Consider the following 27,489-nt stretch of genomic DNA (forward strand, 5'->3'; position numbering starts at 1 on the left):
ATTTCCTCCAAATATTATCTACCTTTTGGATAATATTAATTAACAATCTTTTATTGTTAATTTCATGTAACGATACACCCCGTTACAATGAGGCTTATGGTCGTCAACCTTTTAGTCGAGCATGTGCCAATTCCGCAAAATTACCAGACAAATCGGTCATTCAATCGCCAAGTATTTAACTATAGCCTAAATCTGCGATCGACAATACAAAAAGAGCATTAAAGCTTGCTCTGGTCGTCGACCTCACAGATCGCTTGCCGTTTGGAGGAATAAGGATCACGAAAAAAAAAGCTTTATGAGCCAACTGCGTTGAGGATTTTAAGAAGGCTCTAAAATCGTGCTGTACCAGACTTCTCACAGTGGTAGCGATTGGTGTGAAATACCTAAGCTTCAAGGTTCTGCTATAAATGCCACGTCTGCTTCGTCCTTAGTGGACCACGCAATTTTCAATACCACATTGCGTTGCTTCTGATCACGATCCTCTTTTTGTGACAAAATGTGTCGACACGTGACAGCAGCCAAGAGACTTAGAAACTATTCCGTCGCTTTTATTTCCTAGCCGAGCCAATTCGTTAACCTCTAGAAATTATTATCCATTTTAGTACCCATTTTTAGTCTAATCTAAAGTCTTCAACTACTATCAGAACGCATTTCCTCGCAAAAATGTAAGCTCAGATGGCTTGCCATTGATATAATAAGTGTGTCCATTCCGCAAATTGCTCGCTCGCACACACTTAGGAGGCCAATGCTCTCCATCGTGCGTCTACGTCTGTCATCTTCAGCGGCCCCTCGCTCCTTTCCGTTGCTGCGTCGTTCGGCGTCCACGCTAGCTGAGCCCGTATTTGATAAGCGCGACGGCTCCAAGGGCGAAATTGACAGTGCGCGCGCCTTTATCGAGTTTCCGCGCGAGGCTGACCCTTACCGCGACGTGGTAGAGCGCTTGCACGATTGGAATGAGATCAATTCAGGCTGCCGTGACGCTGTAGAGCGCAAGATCCAAGCAGCACGCTGTATGGACTGTGGCACCCCGTTTTGCCAGACCAACACGGGCTGTCCCGTGAACAATCTCATTCCCGAGTGGAACGAATTGGTTTTTCGGGACGAATGGAAGGAGGCCAGTGACCGCTTGCACAAGACCAACAACTTTCCCGAGTTCACGGGACGCGTCTGCCCCGCGCCGTGTGAGGCGGCGTGTGTCGCTGGTCTCGTGGACGATCCGGTGACGATCAAGAACACCGAGTACGCAATTGTAGACCGCGCGTTTGAAGAGGGATGGATTGTGCCTCGGATCCCACGCCGAAATGGTCTACGTGTGGCTGTTGTAGGCTCTGGTCCAGCGGGACTCGCGGCCGCGGACCAGCTGAATCAAAAGGGCTACTACGTCACGGTGTACGAGCGTGAGGATCGGGTCGGGGGCCTCTTGATGTATGGCATTCCGAATATGAAGCTTGACAAGAAGACTGTCAATCGTCGCGTTGAGTTGCTGCGAGAGGAAGGGATTGATTTCGTCACGAACGCGACTATTGGCGTCACTACGTCCGTGGAACAGCTACAAAATGAGAATGACGCAGTCGTTCTGGCGCTAGGATCCACTGTCCCGCGTGACATGGTCATTCCTGGCCGCCACCTCAAGGGCGTGCATTTTGCGATGGAGTTTTTGACAAAGAACCAGAAGCGGCTCATGCTGACCGTGGACGGGAAGCTCCAGAGCGGTTGGGACCGCAACTTTGTCACGGCGGAAGGCCGGGATGTCGTGGTCATTGGTGGCGGTGATACTGGGACCGACTGCATTGCCACGTCCATGCGCCAGCGGTGCAAGTCGGTCGTTAATTTGGAGCATAATCCAGTGCCTCCAGCGCAGCGTGCCCCGGAAAACCCGTGGCCAGAGTACCCGCGTATATACGGTGTCGACTATGGCCACGCTGAGGTCCGTTCGGTGTTTGGAGAAGACCCACGGCGATACTCGCGCGTCACAAAGGCATTCATGGGCAATGCTCAGGACGAGATTACGCACGTAGTGACGATTCTAGGCGAAAAGGATCCCAAGACCGGTTTGATCACAGAGGTATCTGGTACTGAGGAGGAAATTCCGTGTGATCTCGTGCTCTTTGCCATGGGTTTTGTTCACCCGGAGCAAAACATTGCCGAGGGCCTCGGGCTTGAAGTGGATCAACGTCGCAACATTCGTGCTGCGTACGGAGACTACCAGACGTCCGTCGAAGGTGTGTTTGCTGCAGGTGATTGCCGTCGCGGTCAGTCATTGGTAGTGTGGGCGATTAACGAGGGTCGGGGGGTTGCAGACGCGGTGGAGCGGTACTTTTTAAACGAAGGCTTTCAGCCAGAAGTATCTCAAAACCAACGCTTCGGATAGGAATCGCATCGCTGGTCTGTACACACACGCATAGAGAACCCTTGGAGATTTGTTACAACGACGCTTATTTTTTTAGAGCAACACCCGGCAAGGACCGTAGGAGAGTTATTAGAAATGATCATTGTTACACGTGAAATTCAATGTCGCTTGAAAGGTACTTTTAACACAAAATTTGAGCGCGGGAGACCGTCAATGTTACTCCGCTGTGAACGTGCACATTGTGAACGTAGTGGCATCGCGCACAAAAAAGTGTTCTTTTTTGTGGCAATGTTATCACGATTGACAAGGTGCACTTCCGTTCGCTGCCATGTTGCATGTTGATGTCGTTGCAGTTGCTTAGAATAAGCGAGAAACACGTCGGATTCGGTCAGGTAATGAATGGAAGCAAGAGTTGCCAAGTGCGATCCGGTTGCCGAAATCTATTATAAGTTGGTTATGGTTAGATTTACGTTATAAAGTTCAGTTCTCCTCTTGATGCTCGAGTGTTTAGTGCCTTCTTGAGGCTTGCGCTGCGATCAGCGACAGTAAATAAGCCTTCCCGGGCAGACGTCGGTTGGTGAACCGCTGTTGTGGTACATTTACTTTATGGGTAAAATACCCTTTGGTTTCTTTAAAAAATAAGATAATTTCTAAAATCCCATTTATTATGGGCAACATATGTGGCAGCAGCCATACATTAATCTGGCTGCGGAAATCTATTTTAAATTAGCTAGAGTAAGGTTTTAGATTTTAATAAGTATATAAAGTTATGAACCCACCTTTGCTAGGCAACAAAAGCGCTATTGGTGCGGATCATTGACTGAGTCTGTCAGTGTTTTCGACATTGGAATGTCTGAGTTAATACACTCCAATGTTGAAACATTGATTTTGAGCACATGAAGGTGGAACGGCACGTACTCCGTCGAGTGACACTCATTGTAATAACGATTCACTGAATGCTGAAAGCATTGTAGGCCTAAGGCGAAGTTATCAAGGGTGTAATATTACTGAGATACGTGGAGTGGCACGTCTGAGTCAACCGAGTGGTCGGCCGGGGTGGTACCATACTGAGTGTCAATAGTGACACTATTGGCGGTTTGCCAGGGCATTTCGGGTCAAACCCTTTTAATGCACGTGTGGTGACATGTAAACGGTCACTGGACAAGGAAGTTAAGTTACACAACTCCTCGTCAGATGTCGGATTAGACACCAGCTCTGGTATAGAACTAATACAGGCTAAAAAATATGGGACGTGAATGTCCCGACTTCTAAGATGCGTATTGTCTCCTCTCCAAGAAAGGGGAGACGCGAAGCGTCTATACGCTTACAAAGTGATACCAGCGAACACTTTCATACGCTTGTAAATGGTGTAACCGGTAACATCGAGGGAGAAGTTAGCCTTCCGGCAATCCCTTTACTGCATGGTCTTTTAGAGCTAGACGAAACGTCTATGAGGGGGTGCGGCCGAGTCTTAAAGTCTGGCGGCTTATCTGAGATGGTCATTCGACAAACGATTAAGTTTAATTCATCGTCGCTTCTGGACAAAGCTGTCCTGGAGGGCATAAGTGATGCGCTTAGTGCGCGGAGTGGATCATCGATCCTAAAGATTTTACGGATCCATTCTATTCCTTAATTAAGGAATTCTAAGATGTGGTATGCACCAATCCACTACCTGTTTACATTCGGATAGAGGTGTCCGTCATGAAATTGACTTGGTTCCGGGAACCCATATACTGTATTACCCGACAATGGCCTTTACCAAAGGAACTGTGTGACGTCATTAAAAATTTCTTCCGTGCTAAGCACGAGGCTGGAGTGGTATGAGATAGCGAATCTCCTCATTCGACACCGACATTTTGTGTCAAAAAGCCAAATGGTAAATGGCGCATTGTACATGCTTATAATAAGCTTTACGCTGCCACTATACCAGCACAACCCCCATTCATAGAAATGATGTTCTTCAGAACAATATGGTGGGATGTACAATGTACAGTGCTCTTGACTTATTTATAGGTTTCCACCAACTGCTCACGCGAGCTAGCGATATTGCGCTTACAGGTTTTAGCACCCCAAGCGGAATGCTATGGGAGTGAATAGTTATGCCACAAGGGCTTTCCAACGCCCCGGCAACATTTAATCGTTTAGTGACGCAACTGTTCCGCCCTCATCGAGGTTATGCACATACTTATTTTGATTATATATTGTCCATAGCTGAGCAGAACAAGGCTAGACGGCTGTGGAAAACCACAAGACCATTTGCGAGCAGTGCTCGAGTGTATGCGCACAAATAAATTGTATGTCAATGCATCTAAATGCATTTTTGGCGCAGAAGAAAATCCTTCTTAGGGTTCTTCATTAGAAAGCGAGACCCAAGAGCGAATCCCGCTTAAATAAAAGCCATAGTAGATTGGCCGGTTCCTAAAAACCAAAAAGATTTGCGTAAGTGGTCGGGTCTCGCCAACTATTTACTCAAACATAGCAGAAAAAAGGCAATTTGGCTAGGCCATTATTAAAAATATTCATATTGGTGCTGGACTAGCGCAGAACATAATGCTTTTTAGGCAGTTAAGGACAATCTTATCCATGCCCCATTTCTGGCACTGCCAAATCCAGATTGGCCTTTCTGCGTCGTCTGTGATGCATCGGATTCTGCCATTATCAGTGCGCTGTTACAAACAGATGCTGATGGGCGTGAATGTATTCTTGCGTTCGAGTCTAGGCAGCTTTAAGCTGCGGAAAAGCACTACCCAGTTCATGACAAATAGTTACTTACTATGAAATATACTCTTGTCAAATTCAGAGTTCATCTGCTGGGCTCTAAGCCGTTTGTGATATATACAGATCACGCTGCATACGCACGGCGACTTGTTCGCCGTGCGTAATGCCCCATCTCTCGCAGAGAATGGCTCGATGGCTATCCTTTTTCGCCGAATACAACTTCGAGGTGACGTATAAGCCCGGCAAGCAGAATGCTTTGGCTGATGCGTTATACGCAGGCCGGATTATGAGCTCTCTCATTCACCGACTATACTATCGCCTATTACTGAATCAATCCGTTCGGCTTACGCCAAAGACGAGCAGTCTGTAGCTCTGCTACGAGCTCTTAACAGCACTAATTCGAATTTGAATTGTTGGCACCTTTGCGTGCAAGCTTACATCGATTTTTTATTGATAACAACCTGTTGCTTTATTGCACAAACATCGCGGACCCTCCGCGTGTCGTTGCTCTTCATGATAAGCATTTGAGGTACCGAATTCTATACGAGGCACACGGTACTGTCCTTACTGGTAATCTCAGTAGAGAAAAGACCTACGGCTCTGAAGCCAGATTTATTGGTGGCCCAAACTTTATAAATGGTTCAGCACATACGTTCGCACATGCGAAACCTGCCAACGCGTTAATTCCTCGGCGCACGTAACTGCACCACTGGCAAGTCTGCCCGTACCCACAGGGGGTTACCGAAAGATATGGCCGGTAACGCCGGAATCGTGGTCTTTGTTGACCAATATAGCAAAATGACTCACTTAGCGGCTGTGCCGGATACCGTTGATGGTGAAGGTACAGCAAGGCTGCTTATCGATCGCATGTTCGGGTTTCGACAACACGGTTTGCCTGCGGCAATTGTCTCTGATCGAGACCTCCGTTTCACAGGTAAATTCTGGTAATTGATTTTCCGAGTGCTTGGCACCAGATTAAACATGTCCACCGCGGACCATCCCCAGACCAATGGTCAAACTGACGTGGAAATCCCGTCATTGAAGACGTTTTACGCAGTGTGTGGTGCTCAGTCACCAAAATCTCTGGATCCCAAAGCTCCTAGTGGTAAAATTTGCATTTAATAACGCCGTCTATGCTTCTACAGACTTCACTTCGCTCTATGTCAACGGTTTCGCCCACCCACGCGTTCCTTTAACGATGTCACGGCTTGGTTCAGGGCTTGGTGGGGGGAATTAGCCGATATGTTTGCTGATATAAGCCCTGTACCATTCGGAAACAAGTAAGCGAGTTTCTCGCAACGCGATTTAGTGTCTCCAGTCCTTACAACTTATTTCCAAAGGTACCTGGGAACTTTTTTTAACCACAGGTTTCTAGGTTTCACTCCCGCAGATTCTTGAAGTCACGATGGCTGACAGCCAAGACAAACAGAAAGGACAGGCAGATGCCAAAGGCAGAAGGTGTATTAATTCTTATACGGTCGGAGACGGAGTTTTAATAACGCTAAAATCTACCTACCAACTTGGTTTCCGCGGCCCTCATGACCAAATCACACTTGTGCTTTTTTGGACCATTACAGTCGTGATCAAGAAGAGCCTAGCTTATACGCTAAACCTTTCTAGCAAGCTGCGTAAACACCCAGTGTTCTACGTCGGCTTACTAAAGCATAACGAACCCTTTCCACGTGGACTTGAAGGCTCTTAAGCCGAAAAGGACGGCCATGCCGCAGACTGCTGCATCCACACCAGGATGTCCATCTGACCTTGTAAGCGAGGCTGCTGACGTTCCAGCATTGAAAGACGGCTTGGACCGCCTCAAAAGAGCCTTCAATCCGAGCAAGGCCCTCGCGAAGAAGTAGCACCTCTTGCTTTTAAAGCATCAAACGCTTCCGCCGAAATTTTGGCCCCCTCCTAAAGCTTTCCGTGAACGCTTCGAGAAACGGACCAGAGTCGGTGCGCGCTATAAGTTGCACCGTTTGTCTAGAGAGGTAGGGATTCCTTGCCTCTCGTCGGGGGACTTATGCCCATGCTGCTTTATGGGTGTCGGCCATGCTTCTAAGAAGAATATTCCCGCAAAGATCCCCACTGGAGGACTCTCGTCTCTTACGAGATGTGTCAAGGGATTGAGAACCTCAAACCTTTTTACGAGCGCAGGAAACGCTCATTCTTGATGGAGCTTCTGCCAAGGAGGATGGGTCTCGGCGTACTGCAAGACGAGACCTGGAACGTCCAACATCAGTTGAAAACGAGGCTCCCAACTATCATGTGAGGGTGGATACGATCGAAATAACTCGTTCGAACCCCCTTTGCCTCACAGTGGTTAATAAAAATTTCACCAAAAAGTCCTCCTCGGAACTGGCCAGTCGGTAATTGCCTTGATCTTTTCGGGATTAGGCCGCACGCCGTGTTCACCGACGATGCTCCCCAAAAAGTGGTATTTCGCTTACAGCGAATATACACTTCTTGAGATTTGCATACAACTTATGCTTTCGCATAAGTGTAAGAACCTGACGAACGTGAGTTTTATGAACTTCCACGTCATTATATCAGTCCATGGCTCGGCTATGGACGAATACATCGTCGAAATAACTCGGTGCGAATTCTCGCACCGGTCTCAATAATTCCGTTACGCATCTGTTGAATGTTGCAGGAGCCCCTGTGGCATTAGTCATTCCCAGAGCATCCCACGGGGAGTGCTCACTGCTGTGTACGGGATGTCCTGTTTATCCACCACCCTCTGTTGTAACGGGGTGTATCGTTACATCAAATTAACACTTAAAGGTTGTTAATTAGTATAGTCGATGTCAAGGGACTTAGAAAGTTCCTGGTTTAGCGGCGTACTTGCACAAGTACTCTCGCAATTATGTAACGGGGCACTACTGACTTGTACTGCTTCAGTACAAGTCCACTTCGCCCTGCCTCAGTGCGAGTGGTGCCTCACGTCACTTCTCGTACACTAGTACGTGCAGAGAAAGACTCTCTTTAAAACACTTGCGTTAAAAAGAATTAGTTAATAACTGTATTAATTTATTAAGTTCTTCTTGTCGATCTATTCAATGCTAACTTAATTATAATCTAATACAAACATGTAATTAAGTCTTATCTGTCTTTCTCTTTGCGCGGGTCCAGCGCTGACTGGACCGCGAAGAAAGTAGATATAATGGTCAATATCTACCAATAGACAAGCTTTTAAAATATTACCATGCAAAGTAATATTCTCCAAATAGTATCCACCTTTTAGATAATATATTAATTAACAAATTTTAAGTCTTAATTACATGTAACGATACACCCCGTCACATCACCCCTCCCTTGACGGCAATCGCTGTGACTGTCATTAGGTAGAGTGGTCACTATAAGACCACTTTATTAAAAGCAATATTGATTGGTCAAAACCATCATTTTCAATTATATCGCATGGTTTAAAGGTCCATGCGTTATGCGAATAGTGCGGCGCTTTCGGCTGCGGTACACCCAGCCCGGGCGACGCATTATTGTCTCTTGCAGCAAACGTTTCATCTGTCGTAGTATCATCTTCTCCCGCAACACTAGATGTTGCGGGTGCACGTGGCGAGTCACCAAGTCAGTGCGACCCCTCTTTAGGGATTGACTATGAATGCGAGTCGGACGAAATGGCCGACTCAAAGAGAGCAGAACAGTCGCCTGATCGTCGTCGGGCGGTTGACTATGAGCCTTCGAATGAGGGGGCTCATTCAAGTAAACGTGCTGGTAGCATTCGCTACAGCATGTTCGGTTCCGACGATGAGGATGAATCCTCATCGCCAGCACCGTCTCCCGTGCCGTCACCCTCACTTATATCTGTGCGTGGTAATGACGATGGCGTAAGCCATCAAAATAAAAGTTCTTGTGGTACCCCTGCTCAGTGGGTACCACTCAGGGGATCGTAGACACTAAAATGTATCGTCTTGCCCCTGAGAAGAAGCCGTGGCTTTTGCCCGAACAGTTATTTAATAGCTTGTCTGGAGAGACTGCTCCTCACAATAAATATCCCGTATTTATTGCGACAAAGATACATGACCTTGATCCCAGCGCAAAGAACTTTCGCGTTGAGGAAGAATTGTTTTTTTATCTCGATGCTTTTTCAAGCATCGATGGTATAGTGGCAACAATAAGCGAAATAAAGTCTCGTTGATGCAAGCCTGGAGCGCGTGTATTCGCAATGTCAAAGACATTGAACCGAAGCCTGGTTTCAAAGACTTAACGCGATTCGCGTTAGGTTTAAGAAGCGAATTCCAACCGGTGCAAGGTATAAATTGCATCGGTTGTCACGTGGGGCAGGACTTCCATGCCTCACGTGGAGTGATCGTGTTGTGTCGACACCACGGAACGAGTGAAAAGGGATGTTTATTCCCATTCTTCGCCCTGGGGAAGGGCTCGCATCTCTATCGAGATGCGTGATGCGATTGACGTTTTGTAATCGAATTTCACGCGCTAGGGTGCGTGTTCTCCGATGGACATTCTGATCCATCGGATTAGTCTCGTCATACTGACGGACGAGGACCTCAACGTCAACAAATAGCTGGGAACGAGGCTCCCAGCTGCCATGCGAAGGTGGATAACCGCCACAGCGAACCATTTAACTCGTTCGCTGCCCCTTCACATCAAGGTGGTTTAGAATACGTTCCACAAGGAAACGTTGACCACAGTGGGAATCCACCAATGGTTGTGGTGGAGGAGGGAAAATTAGATCCGACCCATGTGTCGGATCTAGAGTCGAAGATCGACAAACTCGATCGCTTCCTCCATGATTTGGAAGAAGGACTTTATTACGAGCGCGGTAAGCGTCGCTCGTTAGAGCAGACGTTGCAAGCGCACGATATCGAACGGTGATCCAACCGTTCGAAGAGTGCGTACCCTATGTTGGAGTACGAACGAAAGTATCACGCTCTTCGTGATGAGCTGTTGTCAGCTCATTGCGGTATCGAGGATTTTCGGACCTGACATGACAATTTCCAGATTCAACATGAGAACTGGTTCGTGACCGAATCTTTTAGGGTTTCTTGAAAATGGTCAGATCCGTCCTCGGAAGGAACCGCGTACTGATGGTACGGGTGGAGCCGACCAACGTAAACCTTTGGATGCGTTCGCATCCTACGTGGCTATTCTAGTGTGTACGCATTGCCTCTGCGATGCAGCACACGGAAAGGCCTAATGAACTCGGGTAGTAGTTTACTGTTACTCGCTAATTGGGTGGGTATGCGTGGATGGCGTAAGCCATTCACGAAGAATGGTGTATGCGTTGTAGACGCATGCACCGAATTATTGATGGCGAATTCAGCCATTGCTTAAAATTCGCTGTAACTAGGATACGATTGGACGTAACCTCGAAGTATCTCTACAAGGACGCGATTTACGTGTTCCGTATGACCATCTGTCGCTGGTCGATCAGAAGTTGACATAGTCAGCCGTGTTCCGAGAGATCGGAACACGGATTGCCAAAACGCCGCCGTAGACCCTTGATCACTATCTGGGACCAATTCACGGAGTAAACCGTGGAGTTATAGTACCGTGTCGATAAAGACGCGGGCACAGCCCGGAGCCGTGATGACTCTGGTACTGCAGCAAAATGTACTATCTTGCTGAATCTGTCTATAAAAACAAGGATTCCATTCTTTCTGTGATCGTCTCCTGGTAAATCCGAAGACGAAGTCCATCGATACGGACTGCCAACATTTTGCCGATAGTGGTAGGGGTTGGAGAGGTGCACGGGATGAAGGGATAGGCTTCACCCGTTAGCATGCCTTGCAAGCACGAATGTACTTGCGCACGAACTGATACTGGCGGGGCCAGTAAAAGTCGTGACTTATTGTGAGGTAAGTCTTCTCACGTCCACGATGTCCACTTGTTGGAGCATCGTGACACTCATACATGGTGCGCAAGCGCAAATCATTGTGAGTTGGGACGACGACACGTGGGTATCGCCGGTAACGGCTGTGTAATACAATAAGCCGTTGCGTGTTGCGTATCGATCGGATGACGATCGATACAAAGCCAGTACATCTTTTAAAGATTTATCGGATGGATTCATTAAATGATCCATCGAACATAGAAGGTCCTTATCTTCTGTGTAGGCTTTCTTTATGTCATCAACTAAGGTTGATGACGGAACACTCATAGTGAGTGTTGCAACAATGTGATTATTTTCTCTGTTGGAATGCGCAGCCGGCTCAAAATCGGGTCGGCGTGATAACGCATCAGCGACGACACTAAGTCATCCTGGTTTGTATTCCACGAAGAAATTATACTCCGCGAAGAAGGATAGCCACCTCGCCATTCTTTGCAAGAGGTGTGGGCTATTTACGGCCATGCGTAATGACGCATAGTCCGTATATACGATGAATGATCTATCTCCGAGGAGGTAGACCCTAAATTTTAGCCAATGCATATTTCATAGCAAGGAGTTCCTTGTCATGCACTGGGTAATTGCGTTCAGCTGGTTGCAGCTGGCGCGATTGGTAACAGACGACGCGCTCCGCGCCGTCTGTATCGTATTTCTTTAACGCGCAGCCGATTGCGAAATCGCTGGCGTCACAGACCACATGGAATGGTCTGTCTTGATCTGCAATCGCCAAGATGGGCGATTGCATCAAGCTTTGCTTGATACCTTCAAACGAACGCTGACAATCAGCGTTCCATAACCATTTCTCGTCTTTTTTCAAGAGACGAGAGAGATGAACTGTCATCTCTGCATAATTGCGAGAGTACTTGTGCAAGTACGCCGCTAAACCAAGGAACTTTCTAAGTCCCTTGACATCGACTGGAACTGGCCAGTCGGTATTTGCCCTGATCTTTTCGTAATTAGGACGCACGCCGTGTCAGTGGCCACTGCTTCATGACACAATATCTCGAGCCCGGTTTGAGCTCGATCTCATGTCGGATGCCTTTAGCCTTAGGCTACTCGCACGGAACTGCTTTGGGGAATACATCTTTGAATTCAATCAAATCTTTGTATAAAGAATTTGTCTAAAGTTACTCAGAGGATGGAGAAGTATATCTCTCAATCCGAGTGTTCACATCGAGAACACTTTCGTCGATCAATTAGCTGCTGAAAACCCGTTTGTTCTCTACAAACTTTTTCGCTATCCGAATATCGGTTACGCATTCGTCCTCTTTGACGAAAACGCAGATCCTCTTGATTCTACCACTATGCAGATCTCTCAAGAACTGCTTGGTTTTTAGGGTTTTAATTGAGTTATCTCCGAAGTTAACATCGGAGGCGCATACAGATCAAGAGTATAAGCGCCTTTTCTTGATCCGTTATTAACCAAGACATTCAACGTCTCGGTTTCTTCCTGGTATTTGTCAATAGGCTGTCGAGGGATCAATCCCTCGGAATGCTGAATTCTAGTCAATTCAGCATTAATTATTCAAGTTTTTTTTTTCTAAAGTATGTGGGGACTTATTCCTTCAACGTCTTACCGACTGTGATTGCGCTATCACAGTCGGGTCCTCTACCGTCGACTCTCTACTTGACCTAGGATCATCGTGTTGCCCCTTTTGAACAACCGGTATATTCCTTGAATGTTGCTCGCTAGACGCACATTCATGTCTCAATCCACTCGACTTATTTGAGTGGTGGACCTTCGGCGCTGCATGTGTATTCGCACAGCCGCCGGCAGCTGACTCCACAGGGTGATTAGTAATCACACTGTGATCTTGTGCAGTTGTACTAACGACCGTAGCTTAAGTAAGGCCATCGCTCTCCCTCGTAGCACATCCACACGCTTGTGAACGCTCCAAAATGTTCATTAGATGGTCATCTCATTAACAAGTGGCAGGCATCTTTACGGATCGATGCTGCCAGTTGATCCTTGGCTCATATTTTCTGAGCCAAGGCAAACCTAGGATGACATCAAATTTGTCATCCAAATCCAGTACGATGATGATTTCATCATACTGTAAATCTGTTAACGTGTAGTTAAATTTCACTACGCGTTTCGTTACTGTTATCGATGCGCCTGTTGCTAGACGCACAGCGCGAGTGGTGCCTCACGTCGCTTCACGCACACTAATACGTGCAGAGGAAGACTCTCTTTAGAACACTTTCTCTAAAGAGAGTTATAAGTAAACTGTATTTAATATAATACAGTGCTTCTGTTTCTATCTACTTAATACCAACTTAATTATAAACTAATACATAACATGTAATAAAGTCTTTTCTGTATCTCTTTTTGTGTGCGTCCAGTGCTGACGGGGGACCGCGGAGCAAGTAGATATAATGGCAAATATCTTGCAATGGATAAGCTGTTCGAAAATTACTATGTAAAGTAAAATTCTCCAACTCTACCTTTTGTTAATTAATATATTCATTAACAACCTTTTAAGTGTTAATTTCACGTAAAGATACACCTCGTTACAGGCGATTGGCGGCGTTAATTTTAACTTAAAGTAACCAGTAATATTTAGTATTATTTCCTGTAAGAGGAAAAAATATTCTTATTTTATATAAGAAGAAATAAGATAAAATGTACAAATAATTATCTTTATTAATTAGTTGACTTGATTCATCCAATGTTATCAAATTTGGAAATATTGACGCAACGAGACATTAGTTCGAAGAGTGATATAATTCAACTGTTGCACTGCGTCTCCTGTCGAACTGGAAGAAGTGGAAAGTTCTACGGAATTTCTCAGTTAAAGCTTAAATCATTAATTTCACTTTTCAATCTATGCTGTTTACAACCTCAAGGGATAATCTGCGGCGTTTAGAGTTCCCAGAAAGACAAAACACGTATAATGAAGCTCTTATGTGCCATAGTCGGAGAGAGAAGCGTATTCCCTGTGACCATTGACGAAACGAAGTCAGTGGTGGCCTTGAATGACGCTATCAAAATTAAAAACTCAAACAAAATAAAATGCGATGCTGCCGAACTCGAGCTGTACTTGGCGAGAAAGGGGAACGCGTGGCTGTCAGATAGCGAGCCGAGTGCACAGCAACTTATAAAGGGAAATGTGGATGATGACATCGAAAGTATGCTTGATTGCAAGCCATTGATGTCAACTCGGTCTATCCAGCGTTATCTAAACGAAAACCAAATGCCCGCGCCGCAGCCAAGGCAAATTCACGTGCTGGTAGTGGTCCCACGACAAATTCTCTCTATTTCGCGGAACAGCAAAACCGCGAAAACTGTGGAAAGGTATGAGACTCTTTCCAAGACACTTGCTAGTCAACAACAAGTCGAGTCACTTTCGAAAGCAATCCGCTCAATTCTCGAGAGCAAAGATGAGGTTACACCATTTGTCGTTTTGGAAAGCTCGTCTGGTATGGGAAAGACGCAAATGGCATTCAACTTGGACGCCACTGGACAATTTGATATTTATCACATAATGTGTGACAATGTCGATGATAAAGGACAAGACATTAGTGCAGCGTATGCATCACGTAGCCGCGTTTTCGAAAATTGCCTGAAAAAAGACTTTGAAATGACGAATGGGCCAAATACGGGCAGCATTATGTTATTGCAAGGTGAAAATTATTTATCTCTTTATGGCTTTATCTATGCTGCACTGCTCGAAAAAAATGAATTGGAAACAGCTGTTTGGACTCGTAACGATGTCAATCAGGCACTCAAAGATCGTGTTACGAATGGAAAAAAGCCCTTTATCTTTTTTCTAGATGATTTTCCGCGTGAAATTGATCGAAAAGCCGCATCAAACGATCGTTGGGCTTACGATAATAGACGTCGCCTTCGTCTCATGCTAAACGTATTTCGATCGTTTGGTCTTGTTGTGGTAGTCAGCTCCACGAGTGGTACGGCACGAGGTTTGACTTCGGTTTCCTCTGGATCGCGATGTCCTGCGGATTATCTGTGGTGCATAGTGCACCCACTTTTACCTCGCACCGTAATTGGCAGTGATGTTCAAATACTACCAACGGTTTTCCAAAACATTGTCGCGAATAGTCGACCGCTCTTCGCTGAGATTGCTATCCAGTATATACGGGAAAATCCGTGGAATGTCGGCAATAATACAGCAAATTACTTAAATGCACTGGTTGGACATTTGGCACCACTATTGGCCCGGAGGAAGCAAAGACGACATCACGAGTTTGAAATTGGTCAGCTATGCTTGTTGCTCTGCTCGAGTTGTCGTGTTGAAGACGGTAAATTGAATTTGATTGACAGTCATTATGCTTGCTTAGATGAAAAGAGGACATTTAGGCTGTTTCTGAAGGCAAATGGCAATTCTTACAAAGCCGACGAAGCCGAATTCGATTTTGAAGACAGAAGAAGCTGGAAATGTCGTAGTGTGTTTCCTCACCCGTCGAATGACGTCCTTCTTTACTTGACTCTGACGGGCGGTATGTCATATCGTCCGTTTGACCTTTCCTTGCGTGAGGTCTTTTTGTCAGTGCCGACTACAACAATGTATTTGCATGATACCAACGAGCCTATGGACGAGAAGCAGCGTTTCGAAGTGTTCGTGTTCGCGGCTGTCGTGTTGGCGAGTCATGTTGCCGGACTTGGTGGGGTGGCATTCCCGACATTTTTGGGTCGGCTTTTGTACGAATTGGGCGTTAAGTCACAAGATGTGAAGATAGATTTTCCTGTAGGATTTGAGACACGCGGGAATTGGGTCGTTCCATTCTTGTCTCCTCCAAACGTAAAATGGCCAGCTTGGCTGCTTAATGACGAATTAAAGTTGGACAATTTCGTCCAAACTGCCAACAGTGAAACGATCGACTTTCGTATTGATTCCGGGCTGATATCTGGCGAATGCAACGACGAGGAGCAGCCTCTGTCGCTCGAGACAATAAGAAAGATTCTGTCGCGTGTACCGGCTGAATCCAAACTGCATTTGGTAGTGACGAGGGGATTGCAGAAAGAATATTTTATAAGGGAAGAAACATATGCAGCATTTGTGCGAGAACACAATTTGGCAACAATGGATGTCTATCGCGTTTCATGTGGTTCGAAGCTAGAGGAAATTGTTGGGATAGAGAATCAAGAATTGCACAAAGTACAGTGCATGGATGATGGTAGCACGAAGCACTGTGAAAAAAAGCTCGTCATTTTCGTTGAGATTGGCAATGGAAGAATCTAGTCTCCAGAATTCGATTTGCATGCTGTTTGCGTTATAATCAATACTACTTGTTTTGACGTACATTCCATACAAATGCCGACTATATCGTAGGGAAAGTTTTTTTTACCTCTTTCGTTAAGCTGGTTTTTACGATATAATACATTCTTTCTCTAAAATACTACGAAGACACCGTTATGAACAATTAATGCGCCTAGGTTGGAATAATAAAAAAAAACTTGTCCCATTATATCATCAATTATTATTGAAAAATAAATGAAATTTAAATTAATTGATAATAATAATAATTCAATAGACATTTAGATAATTTATTTGACGCAAACTCCGAAGCGTGTAATCTTCGACAGGAGCTTGCTGCTCAATATAAGGCGAAGCAACGATGTAACGAGTTGTATCGTTAAATAAGTATTATTTTCTAAAAGAGGAATAAGTAATATTATGTTCCATGAACAGAAATACGATAAAAAGTACTAATAAATATCTTTTTTGATTAGTTCCTAAATTAAAAAATTTGGTAATATCGAGGCAATAAGACATTAATTCTATTGATTGGTGTTGATTCAAGTTTTAATCAAACGCGCCAATCATTACAAGACACGATTGTGGGGTGCGCAATTTTATGACTCTCACGTCCGTATTTCCGTCCATAGCCCAGCTATGAACGAAAACATCGTCGAAATAACTTTGTGCGAATTCATGCACGGGTCTTAACAGATTCAGTACGCATATGTTGAATGTTGGGGGGGGCCCTTACTAAGCCCCTGTGGTATTACTAGCCATTCCTAGAGCATCCCACTGGGAGTGCTCACTGCTGTGTACGGGATGTCCCGTATATATTTTTCAAGTCGAGGCCGTCCTTGTCCTTGAAATATTTCACAGCCGCTGAATTCCTTGAGATCAGCAGAAGCTAAGGAATCAAAGCCTGCATCGATCGCTGTGCTACTCGCCCTTTAATCGAACTTATAACCTGTTGAGGTATGCTTTGCATGCATAGGAGGCGCCATACATAGTAAGTTACATATATAATAAATTCAGAAGAAGCTTGCGAACAAAACCACATACATTAATACAGTTTTACTTTTTCTCTATTCTTACGCCTTAAACTAGACCTTAAGCTAATTTACCTTAGCTTTATAAGAAACCTTTCTCTGTACCTTTTTGTACGTGAAGTTTCGAGGAACCGCACCTTCACTGTAATCAGTAGGTTGACTAGTACTGTTATTATTACTAGCAAAGGTGCCTAGTTACAAATGACCGGATAAGGTTAAAAAAAGCCTTCAAGAAAAAGAGGAACGCAGGCGTTTACCTAGAACTGTTCGGTTGACTTTGAACAATTGTATTAAGGACCTGATGCACTTGATTCACAAAAAAGCTTCATTAGACCAGTCTGGCGTAAACACAATGCAATTGGTGTGAATCCTTAGTCAATTCAAGATGCCGTGATTGAAAAAAATGATCTTCTCAGCATGTGCCAATAATTGCTCGAGCAGCGCGTCTTCTACACCAACTTCATGCTTTACAACTATGCCGCGGTTGGTCCTCTTTAAGAGCAACTTAACTCGTTGGTCTGGTAGGACCATTGATCGATATCAACTTTCATTTTTGACTCATCCAGACTTCACAAGTCTAGTGACGACAAAACGGAATTCTTCATTGATACCGTTTCCAGCATCGACGGTACACATGTAAGCGGGCAAAGGATGTCACTCCTTCGTTCCAAGCTTGGGAAGCATTCGTACAGAGTGATCGTAGCACCGGCCGCGAGGTCTGGCATGAAAACCCGGTTTATTCTCCGTGACCGGTTCGATAAAAAAACCGTAAGCGGTGCACGCTTGAAGCCGCACCGATTGTTTAAAGAGGCATGAATACCTTGCCTCTCGTGGGGGAGTGATGCCATGCTGATTTAAAGGCGCAGGTCATGCCTCAAGGAGGCATTGTCCCTTGAAAAACCACATTGAAGGGCGATCATTTCTTGTGAGATGCGCAAAAGATTGAAAACTTACGAGCGCGGGAAGCGCTCGTTTTCTGATGGACCCTCTGTCTAGGAAAATTAGTCTTGTCGTACTGTGCGACGAGACTCGGAACGTCCATCTTCAATTGGAAACAAGGTTCTCAACGACCATGCGAGGTGGATACCCCTGCCAACGAACGAAGTAATTCGCTCGAACCCTTTTCACCTAGCGGTGGTTTAGGAGGCGTTCAACAAGGAAACGCTTTTCACCACTCGAATCCGTCAATGAATGTGGAGAGGAAGTAAAAATCGGGTCGTCTCGTTCGCCAAACACGTGACTTAGATCGTGTCGTCCATTATTTACGGGAGGACATGGAACAATTCTGTCGTCGCTGAAACGCGACGACGGTTGACGGTATTTCCCTCGAACAGTTGCAGAACGATGCGCAAGTTGCGGTCGAACAACTTGCGAATGAAAGGACACACGGACCGATATACTTGAGCAGTAATTTACTGCCCACATTCGTCACTACATGTTTTGGAAGGTTTCCGTATCCAGTAGGACTAGATCGTGAACTTTAAATGAATGAGCGTTTAAGCTCCTGCCTGAGGGCCATTTCTGTCGATCCACCGCATGAGCGATGAAAATTTTGTACGAAACGAACCACAGTTTCTCTACTTTGCAGAAATTCTCCTGCTGACAGGTTTTGTTTTTGTCTTCAGTGCGATAGATTGCACGGCGGAGATGTCATTCTCCTCTTTACTGAGAGCATTATTGTTCTAGAAAATGTTTTTGGTTTTGTTCCTGAGTCTTTTAGCATCGTTATCAAGGCCAGCAATAACATTATTGGAATTGCTGAGTTTGGCCACATTACCGTTGATTAGATCAACATTGGTATCTTTCATATTGACCTTAGGGCTAATGCGTGATGAGCAAGAGCTAGAAGGTTCTTTGCTCGTGCGAGTCCTCCCCTAATATAAGAGATACTCCTATACAAGGTGTGTATGAGAGGATGGCTTAAACCGTTCACAAAAAACGGTGTATGCTTTGTAGAAGGATGCACTGTATTGTTTATGGCAAATTCTACCATCGGCAAGAACTCGCCTCAAATCTAAGAAGAATGGACGTTTCCGCGAAGTATCTCTTCGAGACTACGGTTTGCCCGCTCCGTCGGACGATCTGTTTCAGGATTGTTAAAAGTTGACATTTTGAACTGCCTTTTAGTGATTTAAACAAAATTTGAAAAACCTCCGCCGTTGATCTAGAGACTCTATTTAAGACCAGTTCGGAAGGTAATCCATGGAGTCGAAATAGCGTGTCAACAAAGACACAAGCACAGCCTTTGGATGTGATCGACTTTAGGACGGCACCAAGATGTACCATCTTGCTAAAACGGTCAACAAAAACAAGAATATTATTATTTTTGTGGGTGTCTTCGGGGAATTCGATGACGAAGTCCATAGATACGGACTGCCAACACTCTATCGGAACAGGCAGAACGGAGCACGGGGTGAAGCACAAGGCTTCATTCGATGACAAACTTCGCAAGCAGGTATGTACTTGCGGACGAGCTCATAGTGGCGTGGCCAGTAGAAGTCCGACTTATCCTGAGATAAGTCTTCACACGTCCACGATGCCCACTCGTTTGTCCATCGTGACACTCATACATGACGCGCAAACGCAAATCATTGTGGGTAGGGACGACGACACGTGGGGTGTCGCCGGTAACGGCTGTGTAATACAATAAGCCGTTGCGTGTTGCGTATCGATCGGATGACGATCGATACAAAGCCAGTACATCTTTTAAAGATTTATCGGATGGATTCATTAAATGATCCATCGAACATAGAAGGTCCTTATCTTCTGTGTAGGCTTTCTTTATGTCATCAACTAAGGTTGATGACGGAACACTCATAGTGAGTGTTGCAACAATGTGATTATTTTCTCTGTTGGAATGCGCAGCCGGCTCAAAATCGGGTCGGCGTGATAACGCATCAGCGACGACACTAAGTCATCCTGGTTTGTATTCCACGAAGAAATTATACTCCGCGAAGAAGGATAGCCACCTCGCCATTCTTTGCAAGAGGTGTGGGCTATTTACGGCCATGCGTAATGACGCATAGTCCGTATATACGATGAATGATCTATCTCCGAGGAGGTAGACCCTAAATTTTAGCCAATGCATATTTCATGGCAAGGAGTTCCTTGTCATGCACTGGGTAATTGCGTTCAGCTGGTTGCAGCTGGCGCGATTGGTAACAGACGACGCGCTCCGCGCCGTCTGTATCGTATTTCTTTAACGCGCAGCCGATTGCGAAATCGCTGGCGTCACAGACCACATGGAATGGTCTGTCTTGATCTGCAATCGATCATCTTGGCGATTGCATCAAGCTTAGCTTGATACCTTCAAACGAACGCTGACAATTAGCGTTCCATAACCATTTCTCGTTCTTTTTCAAGAGACGAGAGAGATGAACTGTCATCTCTGCACTTCAAAACAAGCTGTTGAAAGTTCGTCAGAAGATCTCTTCCTTGGAGGAAAGAATGGCTCGTCTGGTTGAAGAGAATCCGACCCTGTTCCGAGACAATAATTCTTTGTTTCGGAACCATCAGGCTTTGGCTGATAACTTGACCGTGTAATCCAGAATCGAAAAAAGCCTCGTACTAATGGTATGGGCGGAGACGCCCAACATAGAACGTAGGATGCGTTCGCATTCTACGAGGCACTTCGATCATGTTTGGATTGCCTTGGCGATGTAATACAAGAAACGGGCCGATATACCTGGGCAGTAATGTATTACTACCTGCATTCATCAATACGTGCTTTGGTAAATTTACCGTAGAAGTCATTAATTTCTAATGAATGTATGCTTCCATTTTTGTCAGAGTCCGTTTCTGCCGGTCCACCGCATCAGCGATGGAATCCTGTTCGAAACGGAGCAGGAAATCACCTGCTAACTCGGTTTTATTTTTGCTTCAGTGTGACCGGCTCGCACTGCGGAGATATTAGTCTAATTATTAGTGAGAGCATTATCATTATCATTAATAGTATTGTTATCGATGCTGAGTCTTTCAGCGTCGTTGTCAACGTCAGTAATAGCATTCTCATTATTACTGAAATTACCCAATTCAATGTTGAATTTAAATCAACATTGATGTCCTTCGCATTGACCTTAGTGCTATTGCGTGATGAGCAAGAGCTAGAAGGTTCTTTGCTCGGGCGAGTCCCTCGACCCTTGAATAAGAGTCACTTCTAAACAAGGTTGGTATACGTGGATAGCGTAAGTCGTTCACGAAAAACAGTGTTTGCTTCGTCGAAGCATGCACTGAATTGTTGACGGCAAATTTTACCATCGGCAAGAACTCGCTCCAACTCTTAAAAGTGGACGTATCCGCGAAGTATCTCTTCGAGAATACGTTTTGCAAGATCGTCTGACCATCAGTTTCAGATGATCAAAGCTGACATTTTTTAACTGTGTTCCAAGCGTTTTGAACACTGTTTGCCTGAATTTCGCCGTGAATTTAGGGTCTCGATCTGAGGCCAGTTCACGGATACCCATGGAGTCGAAATGTCGTGTCAATAAAGACACGAGCACAGTCTTTAGCTGTGATTGACTCCGGGACGGCAGCAAACGGTCAACAAAAACAAGAATACATTATTCTTGTGGGTGTTTTCGGGGAATCCGATGACGAAGTCCATAGATGCGGACTTCCAACACTCTTCCGGAACAGGCAGAGGTTGTAACGGAGCATGGGATGAAGCACTGGGCTTGATACGTTGACAAACTTCGCAAGCACGTATGTACTTGCGGACGAACTCGTACTGGCGTGGCCAGTAGGAGTCGCGAGTTATTGTGAGATAAGTCTTCTCACGTCCAAGATGACCACTTATTGCTGCATCGTGGTACTCATACATAAGGCGTAATCGCAAAATTTTATGAATAGTGAGACGACACACGAGGTGTGTCGCCAGCAATGGCTGTATGATACAATTAACAATTGCGTGTTGTATATCGATCTGTTGAGGATCGATACAATTTCGACAAATCTTGTAAGGATTGTTTAAATGGATTTCTTAGGTAACACGTCAATCCTTTAAGAGCCTTATCTTCTTGATAAGCTCTTCTTATGTCGTCGAGTAATGTTGACGACGGAACACTTAATGTTGCAACAGTGGCATTATGCTTACTGTTGATTTGCGCTGTCGGCTTATGATCAGATCGGCGCGAAAGGGCATTAGCGACGACGTTAGTCGTTCTGGTTTGTACTTCTTGGAGAAGTTGTGCTCCGCAAAGAAAAACAACTATTCGATTGGGGACCTTCGGCGCTGCCTATGCATTCGGTCAGCCGCCAGCAGCTGACTCTCCAGTGTGATTAGTCATCACACTGTGATCTTGTGCAGTCGTACTAACGACCGTACCACAAGTGATGCCATCGCACTCGCTCGTAGTACAGCCACACGCTTGTGGACGCTCCAAGACGTTCATCAGATGGTCATCTGATGAACAAGTGGCCCGTCATCCTCGTTGGAGGGATGTCGCGCTCAACATATTTGAGCCTACGACCCTCTAATGACTGGCGACGAATAAAGTTATTCGGCGCTTTAGAGTCCACTAGGGCTCTAAGTGACAAATCATTTATCACTTTTAATTTCAAGGTGATGAGGGATACCTTATCACCAGGTGCAAAGACACATAATGATTGTGTCTGGAATAACGTTAGTCAAGAGATTCGCAAATTCTCTTGAGGTTGCTGGATCAGTAGGGCGTTGCGCCCCTACTGACCCCGATCGTTTTTTGCGGTCCGTCTCGTTGTTGCGATTTTGCAACAACGTTGTACCCGCGGCCGCTGCCCTTTTTGACATTCGGTCCATAATTACGTTCAGTACTTCTCGGTACTGGGCGTGGGGCATCGCACTCATGAGCGTAGGGTCCAAACCTTTGGCAGCGATTGCAATTCTGCAATCGCTTATTGCTCGAAAAGAGATCACTCTCGCTTTCGACGTAAGAGAGATCCATGGGTTCTGGACCTCCTAACTCGTGTCGTCTTGGAGGACGATACGATGACGAACTAGCTTGAGCCTGTCTCAAGCTAAAGTCCTCCTGTTCCACTATGGATATTGCTTCTTCAAGCGTAACCAGTTCCAAGCGGAACAGGTGGGACTTTACGGGACCATCCGTAACATCTTACATGAACACCGCAATCAACGTGTTTTCATGGACTTCCAATAAAACTTTTAAAGATTTACCGGCTTAATATCGATCTTCATCCGATCGCATACACAACACGCAACGGCTTACTGTACTACACAGCCGTTGCCGGCGACACTCCACGTGTCATCGTCCCGACTCACAATGATTTGCGCTTACGCATTATGTATGAGTGTCATGATGCATCAACAACTGGGCATCGTTGACGTGAGAAAACCTATTTCACAGAAAGTTGCAACTTTTTCTTCCCCCGCTAGTATCAATTCCTGCGCAAGTATATTCGTGCTTGCGAGGTATGTCAACAGGTGAAGCCTTGCACCTCCTTAACCCCAACCACTTCCGGCAGAGTGTTGGCAGTCCCATGTATGGACTTCGTCTTCGGATTTCCGATTTTCCGAAGACGATCAGAAAAACAATGGAATCCTTGTTCTTGTAGACAGATTCAGCAAGATGGTATATATTGCTGCAGTACCAGAGTCGATCACGGCTCCGGGCAGTGCCCGTGTTTTTATCGACATACAACTTGTGCTTTCGCATAAGTGTAAGAACCTGACGAGCGTGAGATTTATGAACTTCCACGTCCGTCTTTTCTTCCATGGCTTGGATATGGACGAATACATCGTCACAGTAACTCGGTGCGAATTCTCGCACCGATCTCAGCAAGTTCGTTACGCATTTGTAAATGTTTCAGGGGCGTTACTAAGCCCTTGCGGCATTACTAGCCATTCCCAGAGCATCCCATTGGAAGTGTTCTCTGCTGTGTACGGATTGTCCCGTTCATGCATAAGGATCTGATAAAATCCATCCATCAGATCTATAGACGATAAGGTGGTTCTCTTAGGCATACCATCTATGATTGCGTCTTCTCTAGGCATCGGCTTTTGAGCCGGTACTGTTGCAGCATTCAGTTTATCGAATGCGTGCACTATCCGCCACCCTCCTGTTGTAACGGGGTGTATCGTTACATAAAATTAACACTTAAAGGTTGTTAATAAATAATTATCTAAAAGGTAGATAATATTTGGAGGATATTACTTTATATAGTAATGTTCAGAAATCTTATCCATAAATAGGTATAGACCATTATATCTTTTTATTCCGCAGCCTAATCAGCTGTAGATGCAAACAAAAGAGAGAGAGAGAGAGAGATAAGATAAGATTTCTATTGCATGTTTAGTATTAGTTTATAATTAAGTTAGCATTAACAGATAGAAAGCAGAGATACTTAATTATATTAATACAGTTTTCATTTAACCCTCTTTAAACCTAGTTGTCCTAAAGAGAAGTCTTCCTCTGCACATACTAGTGTACGTGAAAAAACGTAAGGCACTACTCGCAACTGAAGCAGTACAAGTCGTAGTGCCCCTTTACACCTGTGGCCTTTGGCACACAAAAGGTCGGAGAGCTATATGTGGAGGTTGACCCCCTCACATGGCCCGCTTTTAAACGATCGAAAAAGAATTTATCGATCGTTGGTACTTGTTCACGAAGCAGTGGTCACTGCTTCATGACACAGTACTTCGAGCCCGGTTTGAGCTCGATCTCAAGTCGAGTGCATTTACCCTTAGGCAACTCGCATGGAACTGTCTCAGAAAAAAATAACAGTTTTCAATAATATCAAATCCTGGTATACAGGATTTGTCGTAAGTGACTTCCAGGATTGAGTAGTATTTCTCTCAATCCGAGTCTTCACATCGAGGACACTCTCGTCCACCGATGAGCTGCTGAGAACCCATTCGTTCGCTGCAGAAATTACCGCTGACTGAATATCGGTTACGTATTCGTCCTCTGTGACGAGTACGCAGATCTGCTTGATTCTACCACTATGCAGATCTCTCAAGAACCGCTTGGGTTCTAGGGTTGGTATTTGAATTATCTCCGAAGCTAACTTCGGAGGCGCATACAGATCAAGAGTATAAGCGCCTACTCTTGATCCGTCATCAACCAAGACATTCATTGTCTCGGTTTCTTTCGGAATTTATCCACAGGCTGCCGAGGGATTAATCCCTCGGGATGCTGAAGTCTAGTCACTTCAGCATTAGCTATTTGAGGAGATTTATCTTCAAGTACGTGGGGACTTATTTCCTCAACGTCTTCCGACTGTGATTGCGCTGTCACAGTCGGGTCCTCTACGGTCGACTCTCTACTCGACCTAGGATCTTCGTGTTGTCCATTTTGGACTACCGGTATCTTCCTTGAATGTCGCCCGCTAGGCGTACATTCATGTCTCAATACACTCGACTTATCTCGCAATTCTTTGCGAAGGGTGTGGATCGCTTACGGCCGTTCGTAAAGACGCATGGTCCGTATATGCAAAGAACTGTCTATCTCTTGGGAGATAGACCCTAGCCTGAACCAGTGCATAATTCATTGCAAGGAGTTCCTTGTCATGCACTGGGTAATTGCGTTCAGCTGGTTGAAGCTGACGCGATTAATAACAGACGACGCGCTCTGGGCTGTCTGTGTCATATTGCATTAACTCACAGCCAATTGCAAATTGTCGCTGGCATTACAGACCTCTTTCTCCTCAAGCACGTGGGACTTATTCCCTCAACGTCTTCCGACTGTGCTTGCGCTATCACAGTCGGGTCCTCTATGGTCGACTCTCTACTCGACCTATGATTTTGGAGTGCATCAAGCTTTTTTTGATACCATCGAAATAACGCTAACAATCAGCGTTCCATGACCTACACTGCTCCCTTGGTATAGACCATTGTCTTGTGACACAGTATTTGGTTCCCGTAACCAAGTCAATTTCATGACGCACACCTCAATTCGGAAGTAAAACAGATGGTGGATTATTACATACCACATCTTGGAATTCATTAATCAAGGAATAAAAGGATTCGAAAGATTTTTAAGGTTCGATGACCCATTTCGCGCACTAATTGCAGCTTTTGTGTCAACCAGGACAGCTTCGTCTAAGGGATTGCCGCAAGGCTAACTTCTCCCTCATTGTTACCGGTTACACCATTTACAAGCGTATGTAATTGCTCACTCATGCAAATCATAAGAAGTGAATAATCGATGCAAGCGAAAACAAAAACACTTCTTGGGTGCATCGTCTGTAAACACGGCGTGCACCCTGACCCCAAGAAGGTCAAGGCAATCACCCACAGGCCAGTTCCAGTCGATGTCAAGAGACTTAGAAAGTTTTTTGTCTAGCGGCGTACTTGCACAAGTACTCTCGCAATTATGCGGAGATGACAGCTCATCTCTCTCGTCTCTTGAAAAAGGACGAGAAATGGTCATAGAGCTGATGCGATCACCCATCTTGACGATTGCAGATCAAGACAGACCATTCCATGCGGTCTGTGACGCCAGCGAATTCGCAATTGGCTGTGCGTTAATGCAATACGATACAGACGGCGCGGAGCTTGTCGTTAGTTTTAAATATCGTCAGCTGCAATTAGCTGAACGCAATTACCCAGTGCATGACAAGGAACTCCTTGCCATAAATATGCATTAACTAAGTTTAGGGTCTATTATCACGCAGACCCGATTTTGATCGACTGTGCACTCCAACAGTGTAAATCATCCCACTGTTGCGACACTCATCACAAGTATTCCGTCATCAACTTTGTTTGATGACATTAAGAAAGCCCACGCAGAAGATAAGGACATTCTGCGTTTAATGGATCATTTGATATATCCACGGTATTCAAACTCCACGGGTTACCCCGTGAACTGGTCTCGGATAGAGATCCACGGCTTACGGTGGAATTTGGCAATCCGTGTTCCGATCTCTCGGAACACGGCTGGCTATGTGAACTTCTGATCATCCAGAGACAGATAGCCAGACGGAACGCGTAAATCGCGTCCTCGAATCGATACTTCGAGGTTACGTTCAATCGTATCTGAATTGGAGCGAGTTCTTACCGATGGTCGAATTCGCCATCAATCATTCGGTGCATGCGTCTACAACACATCCACCGTTCTTCGTGAATGGCTTACGCCATCCACGCATACCCACCCAATTAGAGGGATCCTTTTTTAAGGGGGAGGTGGACTCGCACGAGCAAAACCATTTCTAGCTCATCTCTGAGGAGATAGACCGTTCATCGTATATACGGACCATGCGTCATTACGCACGGCTGTAAATAGTCCACACCTCTCGCAAAGAATGGCGAAGTGGTTATCCTTCTTCGCGGAGTATCACTTCTCTGTGGAATTTAAAGCAGGACGACTTAATGTCGTTGCT

The 27,489-nt window shown here is 45.4% G+C and overlaps 2 protein-coding genes across 2 annotated transcripts; both read left to right on the forward strand.

Moving 5' to 3' along the window:
* Positions 1–745: 745 nt before the first annotated feature.
* On the forward strand, positions 746–2,371 carry CCR75_009759 (uncharacterized protein; the record flags this gene model as incomplete). The annotated part of the gene is made up of 1 exon (XM_067967798.1): positions 746–2,371. One exon carries the CDS (start codon positions 746–748, stop codon positions 2,369–2,371), a length of 1,626 nt encoding a protein of 541 aa, XP_067823814.1.
* Positions 2,372–13,822: 11,451 nt separating this feature from the next.
* Positions 13,823–16,129, forward strand: CCR75_009758 (uncharacterized protein; the record flags this gene model as incomplete). Its single annotated transcript, XM_067967797.1, has 1 exon — positions 13,823–16,129. The coding sequence occupies one exon, from the start codon at positions 13,823–13,825 to the stop codon at positions 16,127–16,129; it is 2,307 nt and encodes a 768-aa protein (XP_067823813.1).
* Between the last annotated feature and the right edge of the window lie 11,360 nt (positions 16,130–27,489).

The sequence above is a fragment of the Bremia lactucae genome, linkage group LG15 (genome assembly GCF_004359215.1).
Source record: "Bremia lactucae strain SF5 linkage group LG15, whole genome shotgun sequence".
NCBI lineage: Eukaryota > Oomycota > Peronosporomycetes > Peronosporales > Peronosporaceae > Bremia > Bremia lactucae.